At 56.0% G+C, this 18,602-nt stretch overlaps 1 protein-coding gene across 1 annotated transcript in view; it reads right to left on the bottom strand.

Annotated features, from left to right (window-relative positions):
- Nucleotides 1-558: 558 nt before the first annotated feature.
- LOC137366332 (rapamycin-insensitive companion of mTOR-like) overlaps nt 559-18,602 on the bottom strand; it is a gene marked incomplete at its 5' end in the record, with an annotated part of 70,748 nt that continues 52,704 nt past the window's right edge. The window contains one exon of the mRNA XM_068028229.1: nt 559-1,074. Coding sequence (XP_067884330.1) covers nt 1,003-1,074 — 72 coding nt within the window. The remainder of the gene's footprint in view (nt 1,075-18,602) is intronic.

The following is an 18,602-nucleotide window of genomic DNA, read 5'->3' as shown; positions in this document are numbered from 1 at the left end:
CCCGTTGCTGCAACAGGATTTTGCCCTCATAACATTTGAGTAGGAGCAGGGTATGGGTATTTCCCATGTACCCTCAGGTCTAGGAGAAGGGAGAGAGGGAGGTTTCCCACATACCTCGCAATCTAGTAGTAGGGGAGGGGAGGGTTTCCACGTATCCTGGGGTCAAGGAGTGGGGGTTCCCATATAACCTGATGTCTAGGAGCAGGGGAAAAGAGGGATTACTGTGTACCTCCGCTGTTTCCTATTGCTCGAATCGACCAGTTGTTGTGCTGCGTGTGGGAAGTGGGAACTTTTATTGATCCTGGGTGCATTAAAACTGCTCTCCCCAATTGGAACCACGATACAAGAACAGTCCTGCAACCAGTTACTGCTGGGTTCATTTGACAGTAAAGGCAAATCTGTCCATGTGCTAGGCTCCACAACACCAAGCCATTGAATATTTTCCTGCAATGAGTTAAAGTTTTCCTGCACTGTATGTTTAAGGGCACAGGAGCCTGATTCCATCTGAACTCATCCAGTCAATATAATTTAAATAGATTACAGGCTGGGTCCTTTGTACAAGCTGTAAAGATTTAAACATAAAAATTTAGTAGACCTGACGCAGAGTTTGAAGTAAATGAGGTGCAGTGCCGGCGGAGTGAGACTGGTCCAGGTTTGGGATTAGCGCAAGTGTCTATGCAATGGTGCCAAACAGCCATTGAATAGGGAGAGATCTAAACGGTCAGGTGCCACACACACAACCCTGCAGTGCCTGATACCAAGTCCAAATCTGCATCACGCTTCCAGTAGTGTTAAAATACCTTCACGTCCAGGACAGAGGGAAGGGAAATAAATAAGAACAAGCCAGAGACTGAACGAGGTTCTGCACGCACGGAGCAGGATTTGAGTGCCGAGTGAACACACCTGCCCTGCTAGTCAGAGTGGGAGTCAGATATTGGTACCGGTGGATCCTGGAGAAGGTTGTAGGTTTGGTGATGCGGCAATGCTTCGGCACAGGTTTGGTCAGGATGCAGGGGTCAGCTCAGCTTCCACCTGCTTTGGCGATAAAAGATTAGTGTCCGCTTCCTCATACAGCTGCCAGAGAGAAAAAACATAGTCAGAGCAGAAATCTCCCCAAAGACAGAGGGTCCCCATAACAGCAAGCGTGCGACTGACCGTAGACGGCGAAAGAGAGAGATGAAGACCCGAAGAGAGCAAGAAAGACGGAGACCCGCAGACAGAGAGAGGGAGGGAGAGACCAGCAGACAGCGAGAGAGAGAGAGAGAGAGACCGGCAGACAGCGAGAGAGACAGAGAGACCCGCAGACAGCGAAAGAGAGACCCACAGACTGCGAGAGAGAGAGACCTGCAGACAGCGAGAGACACCCGCCGACAACGAGACAGAGAGCGAGAGAGACCCACAGACAGCGAGACAGAGAGATCGAGAGAGACCCGCAGACAGCGAGAGCAAGAGAGACCAGCAGACAAGAGGAAAGAGAGAGAGGAGACAGCGAAAGAGAGAGAGAGACTGAGAGGAGACAGCCGAAAGAGAGAGAGAGAGAGAGAGAGAGGAGACAGCGAGAGAGAGAGAGAGAGAGAGAGAGGAGACAGCGAAAGAGAGAGAGAGAGAGAAAGAGAGGAGACAGCGAAAGAGAGAGAGAGAGAGAGAGAGGAGACAGCGAGAGAGAGAGAGGAGACAGCGAAAGAGAGAGAGAGAGAGGAGACAGCGAGGAGAGAGAGAGAGAGAGAGAGAGGAGACAGCGAAAGAGAGAGAGAGAGAGAGGAGACAGCGAAAGATGAGAGAGAGAGAGAGGAGACAGCGAGAGAGAGAGAGAGAGAGAGAGAGGAGACAGCGAAAGAGAGAGAGAGAGGAGACAGCGAGAGAGAGAGAGAGAGAGAGGAGACAGCGAGAGAGAGAGAGGAGACAGCGAGAGACAGCAAGAGAGAGAGAGGAGACAGCGAGAGACAGCGAGAGAGAGGAGACAGCGAGAGACAGCGAGAGAGAGAGAGAGAGAGGAGACAGCGAGAGACAGCGAGAGAGAGGAGACAGCGAGAGACAGCGAGAGAGAGAGAGAGAGAGAGGAGACAGCGAGAGAGAGAGAGAGAGAGAGGAGACAGCGAGAGAGAGAGAGAGAGAGAGAGGAGACAGCGAGAGAGAGAGAGAGAGAGGAGACAGCGAGAGAGAGAGAGAGAGAGAGAGGAGACAGCGAGAGAGAGAGAGAGAGAGGAGACAGCGAGAGAGAGAGAGAGAGAGAGGAGACAGCGAGAGAGAGAGGAGACAGCGAGAGAGAGAGAGGAGACAGCGAGAGAGAGAGAGGAGACAGCGAGAGAGAGAGAGAGGAGACAGCGAGAGAGAGAGAGAGGAGACAGCGAGAGAGAGAGAGAGAGGAGACAGCGAGAGAAAGAGAGAGAGGAGACAGCGAGAGAGAGAGAGAGGAGACAGCGAGAGAGAGAGGAGACAGCGAGAGAGAGAGAGAGAGGAGACAGCGAGAGAGAGAGAGAGAGGAGACAGCGAGAGAGAGAGAGAGAGAGAGAGGAGACAGCGAGAGAGAGAGAGAGAGAGAGGAGACAGCGAGAGAGAGAGAGAGAGAGGAGACAGCGAGAGAGAGAGAGAGGAGACAGCGAGAGAGAGAGAGAGGAGACAGCGAGAGAGAGAGGAGAGGAGACAGCGAGAGAGAGAGAGAGGAGACAGCGAGAGAGAGAGAGAGGAGACAGCGAGAGAGAGAGAGAGGAGACAGCGAGAGAGAGAGAGAGAGGAGACAGCGAGAGAGAGAGAGGAGACAGCGAGAGAGAGAGAGAGAGGAGACAGCGAGAGAGAGAGAGAGAGAGACAGCGAGAGAGAGAGAGAGAGGAGACAGCGAGAGAGAGAGAGAGAGGAGACAGCGAGAGAGAGAGAGAGGAGACAGCGAGAGAGAGAGAGAGAGGAGACAGCGAGAGAGAGAGAGAGGAGACAGCGAGAGAGAGAGAGAGGATGACAGCGAGAGAGAGAGAGAGAGGAGACAGCGAGAGAGAGAGAGAGGAGACAGCGAGAGAGAGAGAGGAGACAGCGAGAGAGAGAGAGAGGAGACAGCGAGAGAGAGAGAGAGGAGACAGCGAGAGAGAGAGAGAGAGGAGGGACAGCGATGAGAGAGAGAGAGAGGAGACAGCGAGAGAGAGAGAGAGGAGACAGCGAGAGAGAGAGAGAGAGGAGACAGCGGAGAGAGAGAGAGAGGAGACAGCGAGAGAGAGAGGAGACAGCGAGAGAGAGAGAGAGGAGACAGCGAGAGAGAGAGAGAGGAGACAGCGAGAGAGAGAGAGAGGAGACAGCGAGAGAGAGAGAGGAGACAGCGAGAGAGAGAGAGAGGAGACAGCGAGAGAGAGAGAGAGAGGAGACAGCGAGAGAGAGAGAGAGGAGACAGCGAGAGAGAGAGAGAGGAGACAGCGAGAGAGAGAGAGAGAGAGAGAGGAGACAGCGAGAGAGAGAGAGAGGAGACAGCGAGAGAGAGAGAGAGGAGACAGCGAGAGAGAGAGAGAGGAGACAGCGAGAGAGAGAGAGAGGAGACAGCGAGAGAGAGAGAGAGGAGACAGCGAGAGAGAGAGAGAGGAGACAGCGAGAGAGAGAGGAGAGGAGACAGCGAGAGAGAGAGAGAGGAGACAGCGAGAGAGAGAGAGAAGAGACAGCGAGAGAGAGAGAGAGGAGACAGCGAGAGAGAGAGAGAGGAGACAGCGAGAGAGAGAGGAGACAGCGAGAGAGAGAGGAGACAGCGAGAGAGAGAGGAGACAGCGAGAGAGAGAGGAGACAGCGAGAGAGAGAGGAGACAGCGAGAGAGAGAGGAGACAGCGAGAGAGAGAGAGAGGAGACAGCGAGAGAGAGAGAGAGGAGACAGCGAGAGAGAGAGAGAGGAGACAGCGAGAGAGAGAGAGAGAGGAGACAGCGAGAGAGAGAGAGAGGAGACAGCGAGAGAGAGAGAGAGGAGACAGCGAGAGAGAGAGAGAGGAGACAGCGAGAGAGAGAGAGAGGAGACAGCGAGAGAGAGAGAGAGGAGACAGCGAGAGAGAGAGAGAGGAGACAGCGAGAGAGAGAGAGAGGAGGACAGCGAGAGAGAGAGAGGAGACAGCGAGAGAGAGAGAGAGGAGACAGCGAGAGAGAGAGAGAGAGGAGACAGCGAGAGAGAGAGAGAGGAGACAGCGAGAGAGAGAGAGAGAGAGAGAGGAGACAGCGAGAGAGAGAGGAGACAGCGAGAGAGAGAGAGAGGAGACAGCGAGAGAGAGAGAGAGGAGACAGCGAGAGAGAGAGAGAAGAGACAGCGAGAGAGAGAGAGAGGAGACAGCGAGAGAGAGAGAGAGGAGACAGCGAGAGAGAGAGAGGAGACAGCGAGAGAGAGAGGAGACAGCGAGAGAGAGAGGAGACAGCGAGAGAGAGAGGACAGCGAGAGAGAGAGGAGACAGCGAGAGAGAGAGGAGACAGCGAGAGAGAGAGAGAGGAGACAGCGAGAGAGGAGAGAGAGGAGACAGCGAGAGAGAGAGAGAGAGCGAGACAGCGAGAGAGAGAGAGAGAGAGCGAGACAGCGAGAGAGAGAGAGAGGAGACAGCGAGAGAGAGAGAGAGGAGACAGCGAGAGAGAGAGAGAGGAGACAGCGAGAGAGGAGACAGCGAGAGAGAGAGAGGAGACAGCGAGAGAGAGAGAGAGGAGACAGCGAGAGAGAGAGAGAGGAGACAGCGAGAGAGAGAGAGGAGACAGCGAGAGAGAGAGAGGAGACAGCGAGAGAGAGAGAGAGGAGACAGCGAGAGAGAGAGAGAGGAGACAGCGAGAGAGAGAGAGAGGAGACAGCGAGAGAGAGAGAGAGGAGACAGCGAGAGAGAGAGAGGAGACAGCGAGAGAGAGAGAGGAGACAGCGAGAGAGAGAGAGAGGAGACAGCGAGAGAGAGAGAGAGGAGACAGCGAGAGAGAGAGAGAGGAGACAGCGAGAGAGAGAGAGAGGAGACAGCGAGAGAGAGAGAGAGGAGACAGCGAGAGAGAGAGGAGACAGCGAGAGAGAGAGAGGAGACAGCGAGAGAGAGAGAGAGGAGACAGCGAGAGAGAGAGAGAGAGAGGAGACAGCGAGAGAGAGAGAGAGAGGAGACAGCGAGAGAGAGAGAGAGGAGACAGCGAGAGAGAAAGAGAGAGAGGAGACAGCGAGAGAGAGAGAGAGAGGAGACAGCGAGAGAGAGAGAGAGAGGAGACAGCGAGCGAGAGAGAGAGAGAGAGAGAGAGAGGAGACAGCGAGAGAGAGAGAGAGGAGAGAGGAGGAGACAGCGAGAGAGAGAGAGAGAGGAGAGAGAGAGAGGAGACAGCGAGAGAGAGAGAGAGAGAGAGGAGACAGCGAGAGAGAGAGAGAGAGAGAGAGAGAGAGGAGACAGCGAGAGAGAGAGAGAGAGAGAGAGGAGACAGCGAGAGAGAGAGAGAGAGAGGAGACAGCGAGAGAGAGAGAGAGGAGACAGCGAGAGAGAGGAGACAGCGAGAGAGAGGAGACAGCGAGAGAGAGGAGACAGCGAGAGAAAGGAGACAGCGAGAGAAAGGAGACAGAGAGAGAGAGAGAGAGAGAGAGAGAGGAGACAGCGAGAAAGAGAGAGAGAGAGGAGACAGCGAGAAAGAGAGAGAGAGAGCGAGACAGCGAGAGAGAGAGAGGAGACAGCGAGAGAGAGAGAGGGAGGAGACAGCGAGAGAGAGAGAGAGGAGACAGCGAGAGAGAGAGAGAGAGGAGACAGCGAGAGAGAGAGAGAGAGGAGACAGCGAGAGAGAGAGAGAGAGAGGAGACAGCGAGAAAGAGAGAGAGAGAGGAGACAGCGAGAAAGAGAGAGAGAGAGGAGACAGCGAGAAAGAGAGAGAGAGAGGAGACAGCGAGAGAGAGAGAGAGAGGAGACAGCGAGAGAGAGAGAGAGAGGAGACAGCGAGAGAGAGAGAGAGAGGAGACAGCGAGAGAGAGAGAGAGAGGAGACAGCGAGAGAGAGAGAGAGAGAGGAGACAGCGAGAGAGAGAGAGGGAGGAGACAGCGAGAGAGAGAGAGGGAGGAGACAGCGAGAGAGAGAGAGAGAGAGGAGACAGCGAGAGAGAGAGAGAGAGGAGACAGCGAGAGAGAGAGAGAGAGGAGACAGCGAGAGAGAGAGAGAGAGGAAGACAGCGAGAGAGAGAGAGAGAGAGGAGACAGCGAGAGAGAGAGAGAGAGAGGAGACAGCGAGAGAGAGAGAGAGGAGACAGCGAGAGAGAGAGAGAGGAGACAGCGAGAGAGAGAGAGAGAAGACAGCGAGAGAGAGAGAGAGGAGACAGCGAGAGAGAGAGAGAGGAGACAGCGAGAGAGAGAGAGAGGAGACAGCGAGAGAGAGAGAGAGGAGACAGCGAGAGAGAGAGAGAGAGGAGACAGCGAGAGAGAGAGAGAGAGAGGAGACAGCGAGAGAGAGAGAGAGGAGACAGCGTGAGAGAGAGAGAGAGAGGAGACAGCGAGAGAGAGAGAGAGAGGTGACAGCGAGAGAGAGAGAGAGAGGAGACAGCGAGAGAGAGAGAGAGAGAGAGAGAGGGAGGAGACAGCGAGAGAGAGAGAGAGAGAGAGGAGACAGCGAGAGAGAGAGAGAGAGGAGACAGCGAGAGAGAGAGAGAGAGAGAGGAGACAGCGAGAGAGAGAGAGAGAGGAGACAGCGAGAGAGAGAGAGAGGAGACAGCGAGAGAGAGAGAGAGAGAGGAGACAGCGAGAGAGAGAGAGAGGAGACAGCGAGAGAGAGAGAGAGGAGACAGCGAGAGAGAGAGAGAGAGAGGAGACAGCGAGAGAGAGAGAGAGGAGAGAGAGAGAGAGAGAGGAGACAGCGAGAGAGAGAGAGAGAGAGAGGAGACAGCGAGAGAGAGAGAGAGAGGAGACAGCGAGAGAGAGAGAGAGAGAGGAGACAGGGAGAGAGAGAGAGAGAGGAGACAGCGAGAGAGAGAGAGAGAGAGAGAGGAGACAGGGAGAGAGAGAGAGAGAGGAGACAGGGAGAGAGAGAGAGAGAGACAGGAGAGAGAGAGAGAGAGAGAGAGAGAGAGAGAGGAGACAGGGAGAGAGAGAGAGGAGACAGGGAGAGAGAGAGAGAGAGACAGGGAGAGAGAGAGAGAGAGAGGAGAGAGGAGAGAGCGAGAGAGAGAGGAGACAGCGAGAGAGAGAGAGAGAGAGAGAGAGGAGACAGCGAGAGAGAGAGAGAGAGAGAGGAGACAGCGAGAGAGAGAGAGAGAGAGAGGAGACAGCGAAGAGAGAGAGAGAGAGAGGAGACAGCGAGAGAGAGAGAGAGGAGACAGCGAGAGAGAGAGAGAGGAGACAGCTAGAGAGAGAGAGAGGAGACAGCGAGAGAGTGAGAGAGGAGACAGCGAGAGAGTGAGAGAGGAGACAGCGAGAGAGAGAGAGAGGAGACAGCGAGAGAGAGAGAGAGGAGACAGCGAGAGAGAGAGGAGACAGCGAGAGAGAGAGAGAGAGGAGACAGCGAGAGAGAGAGAGAGAGGAGACAGCGAGAGAGAGAGAGAGAGGAGACAGCGAGAGAGAGAGAGAGGAGACAGCGAGAGAGAGAGAGAGGAGACAGCGAGAGAGAGAGAGAGGAGACAGCGAGAGAGAGAGAGAGGAGACAGCGAGAGAGAGAGAGAGAGAGGAGACAGCGGAGAGAGAGAGAGAGAGGAGACAGCGAGAGAGAGAGAGAGGAGACAGCGAGAGAGAGAGAGAGAGGAGACAGCGAGAGAGAGAGAGAGGAGACAGCGAGAGAGAGAGAGAGGAGACAGCGAGAGAGAGAGAGAGGAGACAGCGAGAGAGAGAGAGAGGAGACAGCGAGAGAGAGAGAGAGAGACAGCGAGAGAGAGAGAGAGGAGACAGCGAGAGAGAGAGAGAGAGGAGACAGCGAGAGAGAGAGAGAGGAGACAGCGAGAGAGAGAGAGAGGAGACAGCGAGAGAGAGAGAGAGAGAGGAGACAGCGAGAGAGAGAGAGAGAGAGGAGACAGCGAGCGAGAGAGAGAGGAGACAGCGAGAGAGAGAGAGAGGAGACAGCGAGAGAGAGAGAGAGGAGACAGCGAGAGAGAGAGAGAGAGAGGAGACAGCGAGAGAGAGAGAGAGGAGGACAGCGAGAGAGAGAGAGAAGAGACAGCGAGAGAGAGAGAGAGGAGACAGCGAGAGAGAGAGAGAGGAGACAGCGAGAGAGAGAGGAGACAGCGAGAGAGAGAGGAGACAGCGAGAGAGAGAGGAGACAGCGAGAGAGAGAGGAGACAGCGAGAGAGAGAGGAGACAGCGAGAGAGAGAGGAGACAGCGAGAGAGAGAGAGAGGAGACAGCGAGAGAGAGAGAGAGGAGACAGCGAGAGAGAGAGAGAGGAGACAGCGAGAGAGAGAGAGAGGAGACAGCGAGAGAGAGAGAGAGGAGACAGCGAGAGAGAGAGAGAGGAGACAGCGAGAGAGAGAGAGAGGAGACAGCGAGAGAGAGAGAGAGGAGACAGCGAGAGAGAGAGAGGAGACAGCGAGAGAGAGAGAGAGGAGACAGCGAGAGAGAGAGAGAGAGGAGACAGCGAGAGAGAGAGAGAGGAGACAGCGAGAGAGAGAGAGAGAGAGAGAGGAGACAGCGAGAGAGAGAGGAGACAGCGAGAGAGAGAGAGAGGAGACAGCGAGAGAGAGAGAGAGGAGACAGCGAGAGAGAGAGAGAGGAGACAGCGAGAGAGAGAGAGAGGAGACAGCGAGAGAGAGAGAGAGGAGACAGCGAGAGAGAGAGAGAGAAGACAGCGAGAGAGAGAGAGAAGAGACAGCGAGAGAGAGAGAGAGGAGACAGCGAGAGAGAGAGAGAGGAGACCAGCGAGAGAGAGAGAGGAGACAGCGAGAGAGAGAGGAGACAGCGAGAGAGAGAGGAGACAGCGAGAGAAGAGGAGACAGCGAGAGAGAGAGGAGACAGCGAGAGAGAGAGAGGAGACAGCGAGAGAGAGAGAGAGGAGACAGCGAGAGAGAGGAGACAGCGAGAGAGGAGACAGCGAGAGAGAGGAGACAGCGAGAGAGAGGGGGCGACAGCGAGAGAGAGGAGCCAGCGAGAGAGAGGAGACAGCGAGAGAGAGGAGACAGCGAGAGAGAGGAGACAGCGAGAGAGAGGAGACAGCGAGAGAGAGGAGACAGCGAGAGAGAGGAGACAGCGAGAGAGAGGAGACAGCGAGAGAGAGGAGACAGCGAGAGAGAGGAGACAGCGAGAGAGAGGAGACAGCGAGAGAGAGGAGACAGCGAGAGAGAGGAGGACAGCGAGAGAGAGGAGACAGCGAGAGAGAGGAGACAGCGAGAGAGAGGAGACAGCGAGAGAGAGAGACAGCGAGAGAGAGGGAGACAGCGAGAGAGACGGAGACAGCGAGAGAAGGAGACAGAGAGAGAGAGAGAGAGAGGAGACAGCGAGAAAGAGAGGAGATGAGAGGAGACAGCGAGGAAAGAGAGAGAGAGAGAGACAGCGAGAAAGAGAGAGAGAGAGCGAGACAGCAGAGAGAGAGAGAGAGGAACAGCGAGAGAGAGAGAGGGAGGAGACAGCGAGAGAGAGAGAGAGGAGAACAGCGAGAGAGAGAGAGAGAGAGAGGAGACAGCGAGAGAGAGAGAGAGAGGAGACAGCGAGAGAGAGAGAGAGAGGAGACAGCGAGAGAGAGAGAGAGGGAGGAGACAGCGAGAAAGAGAGAGAGAGAGGAGACAGCAAGAAGAGAGAGAGAGAGCGAGACAGCGAGAGAGAGAGAGGGAGGAGACAGCGAGAGAGAGAGAGAGAGGAGACAGCGGAGAAGAGAGAGAGAGAGGAGACAGCGAAGAGAGAGAGAGAGAGAGGAGACAGCGAGAGAGAGAGAGAGGAGAGGAGACAGCGAGAGAGAGAGAGAGGAGACAGCGAGAGAGAGAGAGAGGAGACAGCGAGAAGAGAGAGAGAGAGGAGACAGCGAGAGAGAGAGAGAGGAGACAGCTGGAGAGAGAGAGAGGAGACAGCGAGAGAGAGAGAGAGGAGACAGCGAGAGAGAGAGAGAGGAGACAGCGAGAGAGAGAGAGAGGAGACAGCGAGAGAGAGAGAGAGGAGACAGCGAGAGAGAGAGAGAGAGAGAGAGAGAGAGGGAGAGAAGAGAGGGAGGAGACAGCGAGAGAGAGAGGAGACAGCGAGAGAGAGAGAGAGAGAGAGAGGAGACAGCGAGAGAGAGATAGAGAGAGGAGACAGCGAGAGAGAGAGAGAGAGGAGACAGCGAGAGAGAGAGAGAGGAGAGAGAGAGAGAGAGAGGAGACAGCGAGAGAGAGAGAGAGAGAGGAGACAGCGATGAGAGAGAGAGAGGAGACAGCGAGAGAGAGAGAGAGAGGAGACAGCGAGAGAGAGGAGACAGCGAGAGAGAGAGAGAGAGAGGAGAGAGAGAGAGAGAGAGGAGACAGCGAGAGAGAGAGAGAGAGGAGACAGCGAGATGAGAGAGAGAGAGAGACAGCGAGAATGAGAGAGAGAGAGAGGAGACAGGGAGAGAGAGAGAGAGAGGAGACAGCGAGAGAGAGAGAGAGAGAGAGGAGACGGGGAGGAGAGAGAGAGAGAGAGGAGACAGAAGAGAGAGAGAGAGAGGAGACAGGAGAGATGAGAGAGAGAGAGAGACAGGGGAGAGAGAGAGAGAGACAGGGAGAGAGAGAGAGAGAGGAGAGAGCGAGAGAGAGAGAGGACAGAGAGAGTGAGAGAGAGGGAGACAGCGAGAGAGAGAGAGAGAGAGAGGAGACAGCGAGAGAGAGAGAGAGAGGAGGAGACAGCGAGAGAGAGAGAGAGGAGACAGCGAGAGAGAGAGAGAGAGGAGACAGCGAGAGAGAGAGAGAGGAGACAGCGAGAGAGAGAGAGAGGGAGACAGCGAGAGAGTGAGAGAGGAGACAGCGAGAGGAGAGAGAGAGGAGACAGCGAGAGAGAGAGAGAGGAGGACAGCGAGAGAGAGAGGAGACAGCGAGAGAGAGAGAGAGAGGAGACAGCGAGAGAGAGAGAGAGAGGAGACAGCGAGAGAGAGAGAGAGAGGAGACAGCGAGAGAGAGAGAGAGGAGACAGCGAGAGAGAGAGAGAGGAGACAGCGAGAGAGAGAGAGAGGAGACAGCGAGAGAGAGAGAGAGGAGACAGCGAGAGAGAGAGAGAGGAGATAGCGAGAGAGAGAGAGAGGAGACAGCGAGAGAGAGAGGAGAGACAGCGAGAGAGAGAGAGAGGAGACAGCGAGAGAGAGAGATGAGAGGAGACAGCGAGAGAGAGAGAGAGAGGAGACAGCGAGAGAGAGAGAGGGAGACAGCGAGAGAGAGAGAGAGGAGACAGCGAGAGAGAGAGGAGACAGCGAGGAGAGAGAGAGAGGAGACAGCGAGAGAGAGAGAGAGAGAGAGGAGACAGCGAGAGAGAGAGAGAGGAGACAGCGAGAGAGAGAGAGAGGAGACAGCGAGAGAGAGAGAGAGAGGAGACAGCGAGAGAGAGAGAGAGAGAGGAGACAGCGAGCGAGAGAGAGAGGAGACAGCGAGCGAGAGAGGAGACAGCGAGAGAGAGAGAGGAGACAGCGAGAGAGAGAGAGAGAGGAGACAGGGAGAGAGAGAGAGAGGACAGCGAGAGAGAGAGAGAGGAGACAGCGATGAGAGAGAGAGAGGAGACAGCGAGAGAGAGAGAGAGGAGACAGCGAGAGAGAGAGAGAGGAGACAGCGAGAGAGAGAGAGAGGAGACAGCGAGAGAGAGAGAGAGAGGAGACAGCGAGAGAGAGAGAGAGGAGACAGCGAGAGAGAGAGAGAGAGGAGGACAGCGAGAGAGAGAGAGAGAGGAGACAGCGAGAGAGAGAGAGAGAGAGGAGACAGCGAGAGAGAGAGAGGAGACAGCGAGAGAGAGAGAGAGAGACAGCGAGAGAGAGAGAGAGGAGACAGCGAGAGAGAGAGAGAGGAGACAGCGAGAGAGAGAGAGAGAGGAGACAGCGAGAGAAGAGAGATAGACAGGAGAGAGAGAGAGAGAGGAGACAGCGAGGGAGAGAGAGAGAGGAGACAGCGAGAGAGAGAGAGAGAGGAGACAGCGAGAGTGAGAGAGAGGAGACAGCGAGAGAGAGAGAGAGGAGACAGCGAGAGAGAGAGAGAGAGGAGACAGCGAGCGAGAGAGAGAGTGAGACAGCGAGAGAGAGAGGAGACCAGCGAGAGAGAGAGGAGACAGCGAGAGAGAGAGAGAGAGGAGACAGCGAGAGAGAGAGAGAGAGGAGACAGCGAGAGAGAGAGAGAGAGGAGACAGCGAGAGAGAGAGAGAGAGGAGACAGCGAGAGAGAGAGAGAGGAGACAGCGAGAGAGAGAGAGAGGAGACAGCGAGAGAGAGAGAGAGGAGACAGCGAGAGAGAGAGAGAGGAGACAAGCGAGAGAGAGAGAGAGGAGACAGCGAGAGAGAGAGAGAGAGGAGACAGCGAGAGAGAGAGAGAGGAGACAGCGAGAGAGAGAGAGAGGAGACAGCGAGAGATAGAGAGACGGAGACAGCGAGAGAGAGAGAGAGGAGACAGCGAGAGAGAGAGAGAGAGGAGACAGCGAGAGAGAGAGAGAGGAGACAGCGAGAGAGAGAGAGAGGAGACAGCGAGAGAGAGAGAGAGGAGACAGCGAGAGAGAGAGAGAGGAGACAGCGAGAGAGAGAGAGAGGAGACAGCGAGAGAGAGAGAGAGTAGACAGCGAGAGAGAGAGGAGACAGCGAGTAAGAGAGAGAGAGAGAGAGAGAGAGAGAGCGAGCGAGACAGCGAGAGAGAGAGGAGACAGCGAGAGAGAGAGAGAGAGGAGACAGCGAGAGAGAGAGAGAGGAGACAGCGAGAGAGAGAGAGAGGAGGACAGCGAGAGAGAGAGAGAGAGAGGAGACAGCGAGAGAGAGAGGAGACAGCGAGAGAGAGAGAGAGGAGACAGCGAGAGAGAGAGAGGAGACAGCGAGAGAGAGAGAGAGGAGACAGCGAGAGAGAGAGAGAGAGAGGAGACAGCGAGACGAGAGAGGAGACAGCGAGCGAGAGGAGACAGCGAGCGAGAGGAGACAGCGAGCAGAGAGGAGACAGCGAGCGAGAGGAGCCAGCTGAGCGAGAGAGACAGCGAGCGAGAGGAGACAGCGAGCGAGAGGAGACAGCGAGCGAGAGGAGACAGCGAGCGAGAGGAGACAGCGAGCGAGAGGAGACAGCGAGAGAGAGGAGACAGCGAGAGAGAGGAGACAGCGAGAGAGAGGAGACAGCGAGAGAGAGGAGACAGCGAGAGAGAGGAGACAGCGAGAGAGAGGAGACAGCGAGAGAGAGGAGACAGCGAGAGAGAGGAGACAGCGAGAGAGAGGAGACAGCGAGAGAGAGGAGACAGCGAGAGAGAGGAGACAGCGAGAGAGAGGAGACAGCGAGAGAGAGGAGACAGCGAGAGAGAGGAGACAGCGAGAAGAGAGAGGAGACAGCGAGAGAGAGGAGACAGCGAGAGAGAGGAGACAGCGAGAGAGAGGAGACAGCGAGAGAGAGGAGACAGCGAGAGAGAGGAGACAGCGAGAGAGAGGAGACAGCGAGAGAGAGGAGACAGCGAGAGAGAGGAGACAGCGAGAGAGAGGAGACAGCGAGAGGAGAGGAGACAGCGAGAGAGAGGAGACAGCGAGAGAGAGGGAGACAGCGAGAGAGAGGGAGACAGCGATGAGAGAGGAGACAGCGAGAGAGAGGAGACAGCGAGAGAGAGGAGACAGCGAGAGAGAGGAGACAGCGAGAGAGAGGAGACAGCGAGAGAGAGGAGACAGCGAGAGAGAGGAGACAGCGAGAGAGAGGAGACAGCGAGAGAGAGGAGACAGCGAGAGAGAGGAGACAGCGAGAGACAGGAGACAGCGAGAGAAAGGAGACAGCGAGAGAAAGGAGACAGAGAGAGAGAGAGAGAGAGAGAGAGAGAGAGGAGACAGCGAGAAAGAGAGAGAGAGAGGAGACAGCGAGAGAAAGAGAGAGAGAGAGCGAGACAGCGAGAGAGAGAGAGGAGACAGCGAGAGAGAGAGAGGGAGGAGACAGCGAGAGAGAGAGAGAGGAGACAGCGAGAGAGAGAGAGAGGAGACAGCGAGAGAGAGAGAGAGAGACAGCGAGAGAGAGAGAGAGGAGACAGCGAGAGAGAGAGAGAGAGGAGACAGCGAGAGAGAGAGAGAGTGGAGACAGCGAGAGAGAGAGAGAGAGGAGACAGCGAGAGAGAGAGAGAGGAGACAGCGAGAGAGAGAGAGAGGAGACGAGATGAGAGAGAGAGAGACAGCGAGAGAGAGAGAGAGGAGACAGCGAGAGAGAGAGAGAGGAGGACAGCGAGAGAGAGAGAGAGGAGACAGCGAGAGAGAGGAGAGGAGACAGCGAGAGAGAGAGAGGAGACAGCGAGAGATGAGAGAGAGGAGACAGCGAGAGAGAGAGAGAGGAGACAGCGAGAGAGAGAGAGAGGAGACAGCGAGAGAGAGAGAGAGGAGACAGCGAGAGAGAGAGAGAGGAGACAGCGAGAGAGAGAGAGGAGACAGCGAGAGAGAGAGAGAGGAGACAGCGAGAGAGAGAGAGAGGAGACAGCGAGAGAGAGAGAGAGAGAGGAGACAGCGAGAGACAGCGAGAGAGAGAGAGAGGAGAGACAGCGAGAGAGAGAGAGTGGAGGACAGCGAGAGAGAGAGAGAGGAGACAGCGAGAGAGAGAGAGAGAGGAGACAGTGAGAGAGAGAGAGAGGAGACAGCGAGAGAGAGAGAGAGGAGACAGCGAGAGAGAGAGAGAGGAGACAGCGAGAGAGAGAGAGAGGAGACAGCGAGGAGAGAGAGGAGAGAGAGAGAGAGAGAGGGAGGAGACAGCGAGAGAGAGAGGAGAGAGAGAGGAGACAGCGAGAGAGAGAGAGAGAGAGAGAGGAGACAGCGAGAGAGAGAGATAGAGAGAGGAGACAGCGAGAGAGAGAGAGAGAGGAGACAGCGAGAGAGAGAGAGAGGAGAGAGAGAGAGAGAGAGGAGACAGCGAGAGAGAGAGAGAGAGAGGAGACAGCGAGAGAGAGAGAGAGGAGACAGCGAGAGAGAGAGAGAGAGGAGACAGCGAGAGAGAGGAGACAGCGAGAGAGAGAGAGAGAGAGAGGAGAGAGAGAGTGAGAGAGAGGAGACAGCGAGAGAGAGAGAGAGAGAGAGAGGAGACAGCCCAGAGAGAGAGAGAGAGGAGACAGCGAGAATGAGAGAGGAGAGAGAGAGAGACAGGGAGAGAGAGAGAGAGGAGGAGACAGCGAGTGAGAGAGGAGAGAGGAGACAGGGAGAGAGAGAGAGAGAGGAGACAGAGAGAGAGAGAGAGAGGAGACAGGAAGAGAGAGAGAGAGAGAGAGAGGAGACAGGGAGAGAGAGAGAGAGAGACAGGGAGAGAGAGAGAGAGAGGAGAGAGCGAGAGAGAGAGGAGACAGCGAGAGAGAGAGAGAGAGAGAGAGGAGACAGCGAGGAGAGAGAGAGAGAGAGAGGAGACAGCGAGAGAGAGAGAGAGAGAGAGGAGACAGCGAGAGAGAGAGAGAGGAGACAGCGAGAGAGAGAGAGAGAGAGGAGACAGCGAGAGAGAGAGAGAGGGAGGGACAGCGAGAGAGAGAGAGAGGAGACAGCGAGAGAGTGAGAGAGAGGAGACAGCGAGAGAGAGAGAGAGGAGACAGCGAGAGAGAGAGAGAGGAGACTGCGAGAGAGAGAGGAGACAGCGAGAGAGGGAGAGAGAGGAGACAGCGAGAGAGAGAGAGAGAGGAGACAGCGAGAGAGAGAGAGAGAGGAGACAGCGAGAGAGAGAGAGAGGAGACAGCGAGAGAGAGAGAGAGGAAGACAGCGAGAGAGAGAGAGAGGGAGGCCAGCGAGAGAGAGAGAGAGGAGACAGCGACGAGAGAGATGAGAGGAGATAGCGAGAGGAGAGAGAGAGGAGACAGCGAGAGAGAGAGAGAGGAGACAGCGAGAGAGAGAGAGAGGAGACAGCGAGAGAGAGAGAGAGAGGAGACAGCGAGAGAGAGAGAGAGAGGAGACAGCGAGAGAGAGAGAGAGAGAGAGGAGACAGCGAGAGAGAGAGAGAGGAGACAGCGAGAGAGAGAGAGAGAGGAGACAGCGAGAGAGAGAGAGAGGAGACAGCGAGAGAGAGAGAGAGGAGACAGCGAGAGAGTGAGAGAGGAGACAGCGAGAGAGAGAGAGAGGAGACAGCGAGAGAGAGAGAGAGGAGACAGCGAGAGAGGAGAGAGGAGACAGCGAGAGAGAGAGAGAGAGGGAGACAGCGAGAGAGAGAGAGAGAGGAGACAGCGAGAGAGAGAGAGAGAGGAGACAGCGGAGAGAGAGAGAGAGAGGAGACAGCGAGAGAGAGAGAGAGAGGAGACAGCGAGAGAGAGAGAGAGGAGACAGCGAGAGAGAGAGGAGAGGAGACAGCGAGAGAGAGAGAGAGGAGACAGCGAGAGAGAGAGAGAGGAGATAGCGAGAGAGAGAGAGAGAGGAGACAGCGAGAGAGAGAGAGAGGAGACAGCGAGAGAGGAGAGAGAGGAGACAGCGAGAGAGAGAGAGAGAGGAGACAGCGAGAGAGAGAGAGAGAGGAGACAGCGAGAGGAGAGAGAGGAGACAGCGAGAGAGATAGAGAGGAGACAGCGAGAGAGAGAGGAGACAGCGAGAGAGAGAGAGAGGAGACAGCGAGAGAGAGGAGAGAGAGGAGACAGCGAGAGAGAGAGAGAGGAGACAGCGAGAGAGAGAGAGGAGACAGCGAGAGAGAGAGAGAGAGGAGACAGCGAGAGAGAGAGAGAGAGAGGAGACAGCGAGCGAGAGAGAGAGGAGACAGCGAGCGAGAGAGGAGGACAGCGAGAGAGAGAGGAGACAGCGAGAGAGAGAGAGAGAGGAGACAGCGAGAGAGAGAGAGAGGAGACAGCGAGAGAGAGAGAGAGGAGACATCGAGAGAGAGAGAGAGGAGACAGCGATGAGAGGAGAGAGGAGACAGCGAGAGAGAGAGAGAGGAGACAGCGAGAGAGAGAGAGAGGAGACAGCGAGAGAGAGAGAGAGAGAGGAGACAGCGAGAGAGAGAGAGGAGACAGCGAGAGAGAGAGAGAGAGGAGACAGCGAGAGAGAGAGAGAGAGAGGACGACAGCGAGAGAGAGAGAGAGAGGAGACAGCGAGAGAGAGAGAGGAGACAGCGAGAGAGAGAGAGAGGAGGACAGCGAGAGAGAGAGAGAGGAGACAGCGAGAGAGAGAGAGAGAGGGAGACAGCGAGAGAGAGAGAGAGAGGTGACAGCGAGAGAGAGAGAGAGAGGAGACAGCGAGAGAGAGAGAGAGGGAGACAGCGAGGGAGAGAGAGAGAGGAGACAGCGAGAGAAGAGAGAGAGAGGAGACAGCGAGAGAGAGAGAGAGGAGGACAGCGAGAGAGAGAGAGAGGAGACAGCGAGAGAGAGGAGAGAGAGGAGACAGCGAGCGAGAGAGAGAGGAGACAGCGAGAGAGAGAGGAGACAGCGAGAGAGAGAGGAGACAGCGAGAGAGAGAGAGAGAGGGAGACAGCGAGAGAGAGAGAGAGAGGAGACAGCGAGAGAGAGAGAGAGAGGAGACAGCGAGATGAGAGAGAGAGAGGAGACAGCGAGAGAGAGAGAGAGGAGACAGCGAGAGAGAGATGAGAGGAGACAGCGAGAGAGAGAGAGAGGAGACAGCGAGAGAGAGAGAGAGGAGACAGCGAGAGAGAGAGAGAGGAGACAGCGTAGAGAGAGAGAGAGAGGAGACAGCGATGAGAGAGAGAGAGGAGACAGCGAGAGAGAGAGAGAGGAGACAGCGAGAGATAGAGAGAGGAGACAGCGAGAGAGAGAGAGAGGAGACAGCGAGAGAGAGAGAGAGGAGACAGCGAGAGAGAGAGAGAGGAGGACAGCGATGAGAGAGAGGAGGAGACAGCGAGGAGAGAGAGAGAGAGGAGACAGCGAGAGAGAGAGAGAGGAGACAGGCGAGAGAGAGAGAGAGTAGACAGCGAGGAGAGAGAGGAGACAGCGAGTAAGAGGAGGAGAGAGAGAGAGAGAGAGAGCGAGCGAGACAGCGAGAGAGAGAGGAGACAGCGATGAGAGAGAGAGAGAGGAGACAGAGAGAGAGAGAGAGAGGAGACAGCGAGAGAGAGAGAGAGGAGACAGCGAGAGAGAGAGAGAGAGAGGAGGACAGCGAGAGAGAGAGGAGACAGCGAGAGAGAGAGAGAGGAGACAGCGAGAGAGAGAGAGGAGACAGCGAGAGAGAGAGAGAGGAGACAGCAGAGAGAGAGAAGAGGAGAGCAGGAGCGAGAGAGGAGACAGCGAGAGAGAGAGGAGACAGCGAGCGAGAGGAGACCGGAGGAGCGAGCGAGCGAGAGGAGACAGCGAGAGAGAGGAGACAGCGAGAGCGAGAGGAGACAGCGAGAGAGAGGAGACAGCGAGGAGAGGAGACAGCGAGAGAGAGGAGACAGCGAGAGAGAGGAGACACGAGCGAGAGGAGAGCGAGAGAGAGGAGACAGCGAGAGAGAGGAGAAGCGAGAGAGGGAGACAGCGAGAGAGAGAGGAGACAGCGAGAGAGAGGGAGACAGCGAGAGAGAGGAGACAGCGAGAGAGAGCGAGACAGCGAGAGAGAGGATGACAGCGAGAGAGAGGAGACAGCGAGAGAGAGGAGACAGCGAGAGAGAGGAGACAGCGAGAGAGAGGAGACAGGCGAGGAGAGAGGAGACAGCGAGAGAGAGGAGACAGCGA

This window comes from Heterodontus francisci, unplaced genomic scaffold, assembly GCF_036365525.1.
Source record: "Heterodontus francisci isolate sHetFra1 unplaced genomic scaffold, sHetFra1.hap1 HAP1_SCAFFOLD_1057, whole genome shotgun sequence".
NCBI classification, from domain to species: Eukaryota; Metazoa; Chordata; class Chondrichthyes; order Heterodontiformes; family Heterodontidae; genus Heterodontus; species Heterodontus francisci.
Note: the sequence above shows the minus strand (reverse complement) of the source record. Positions and strands in the feature narration are given on the sequence as shown.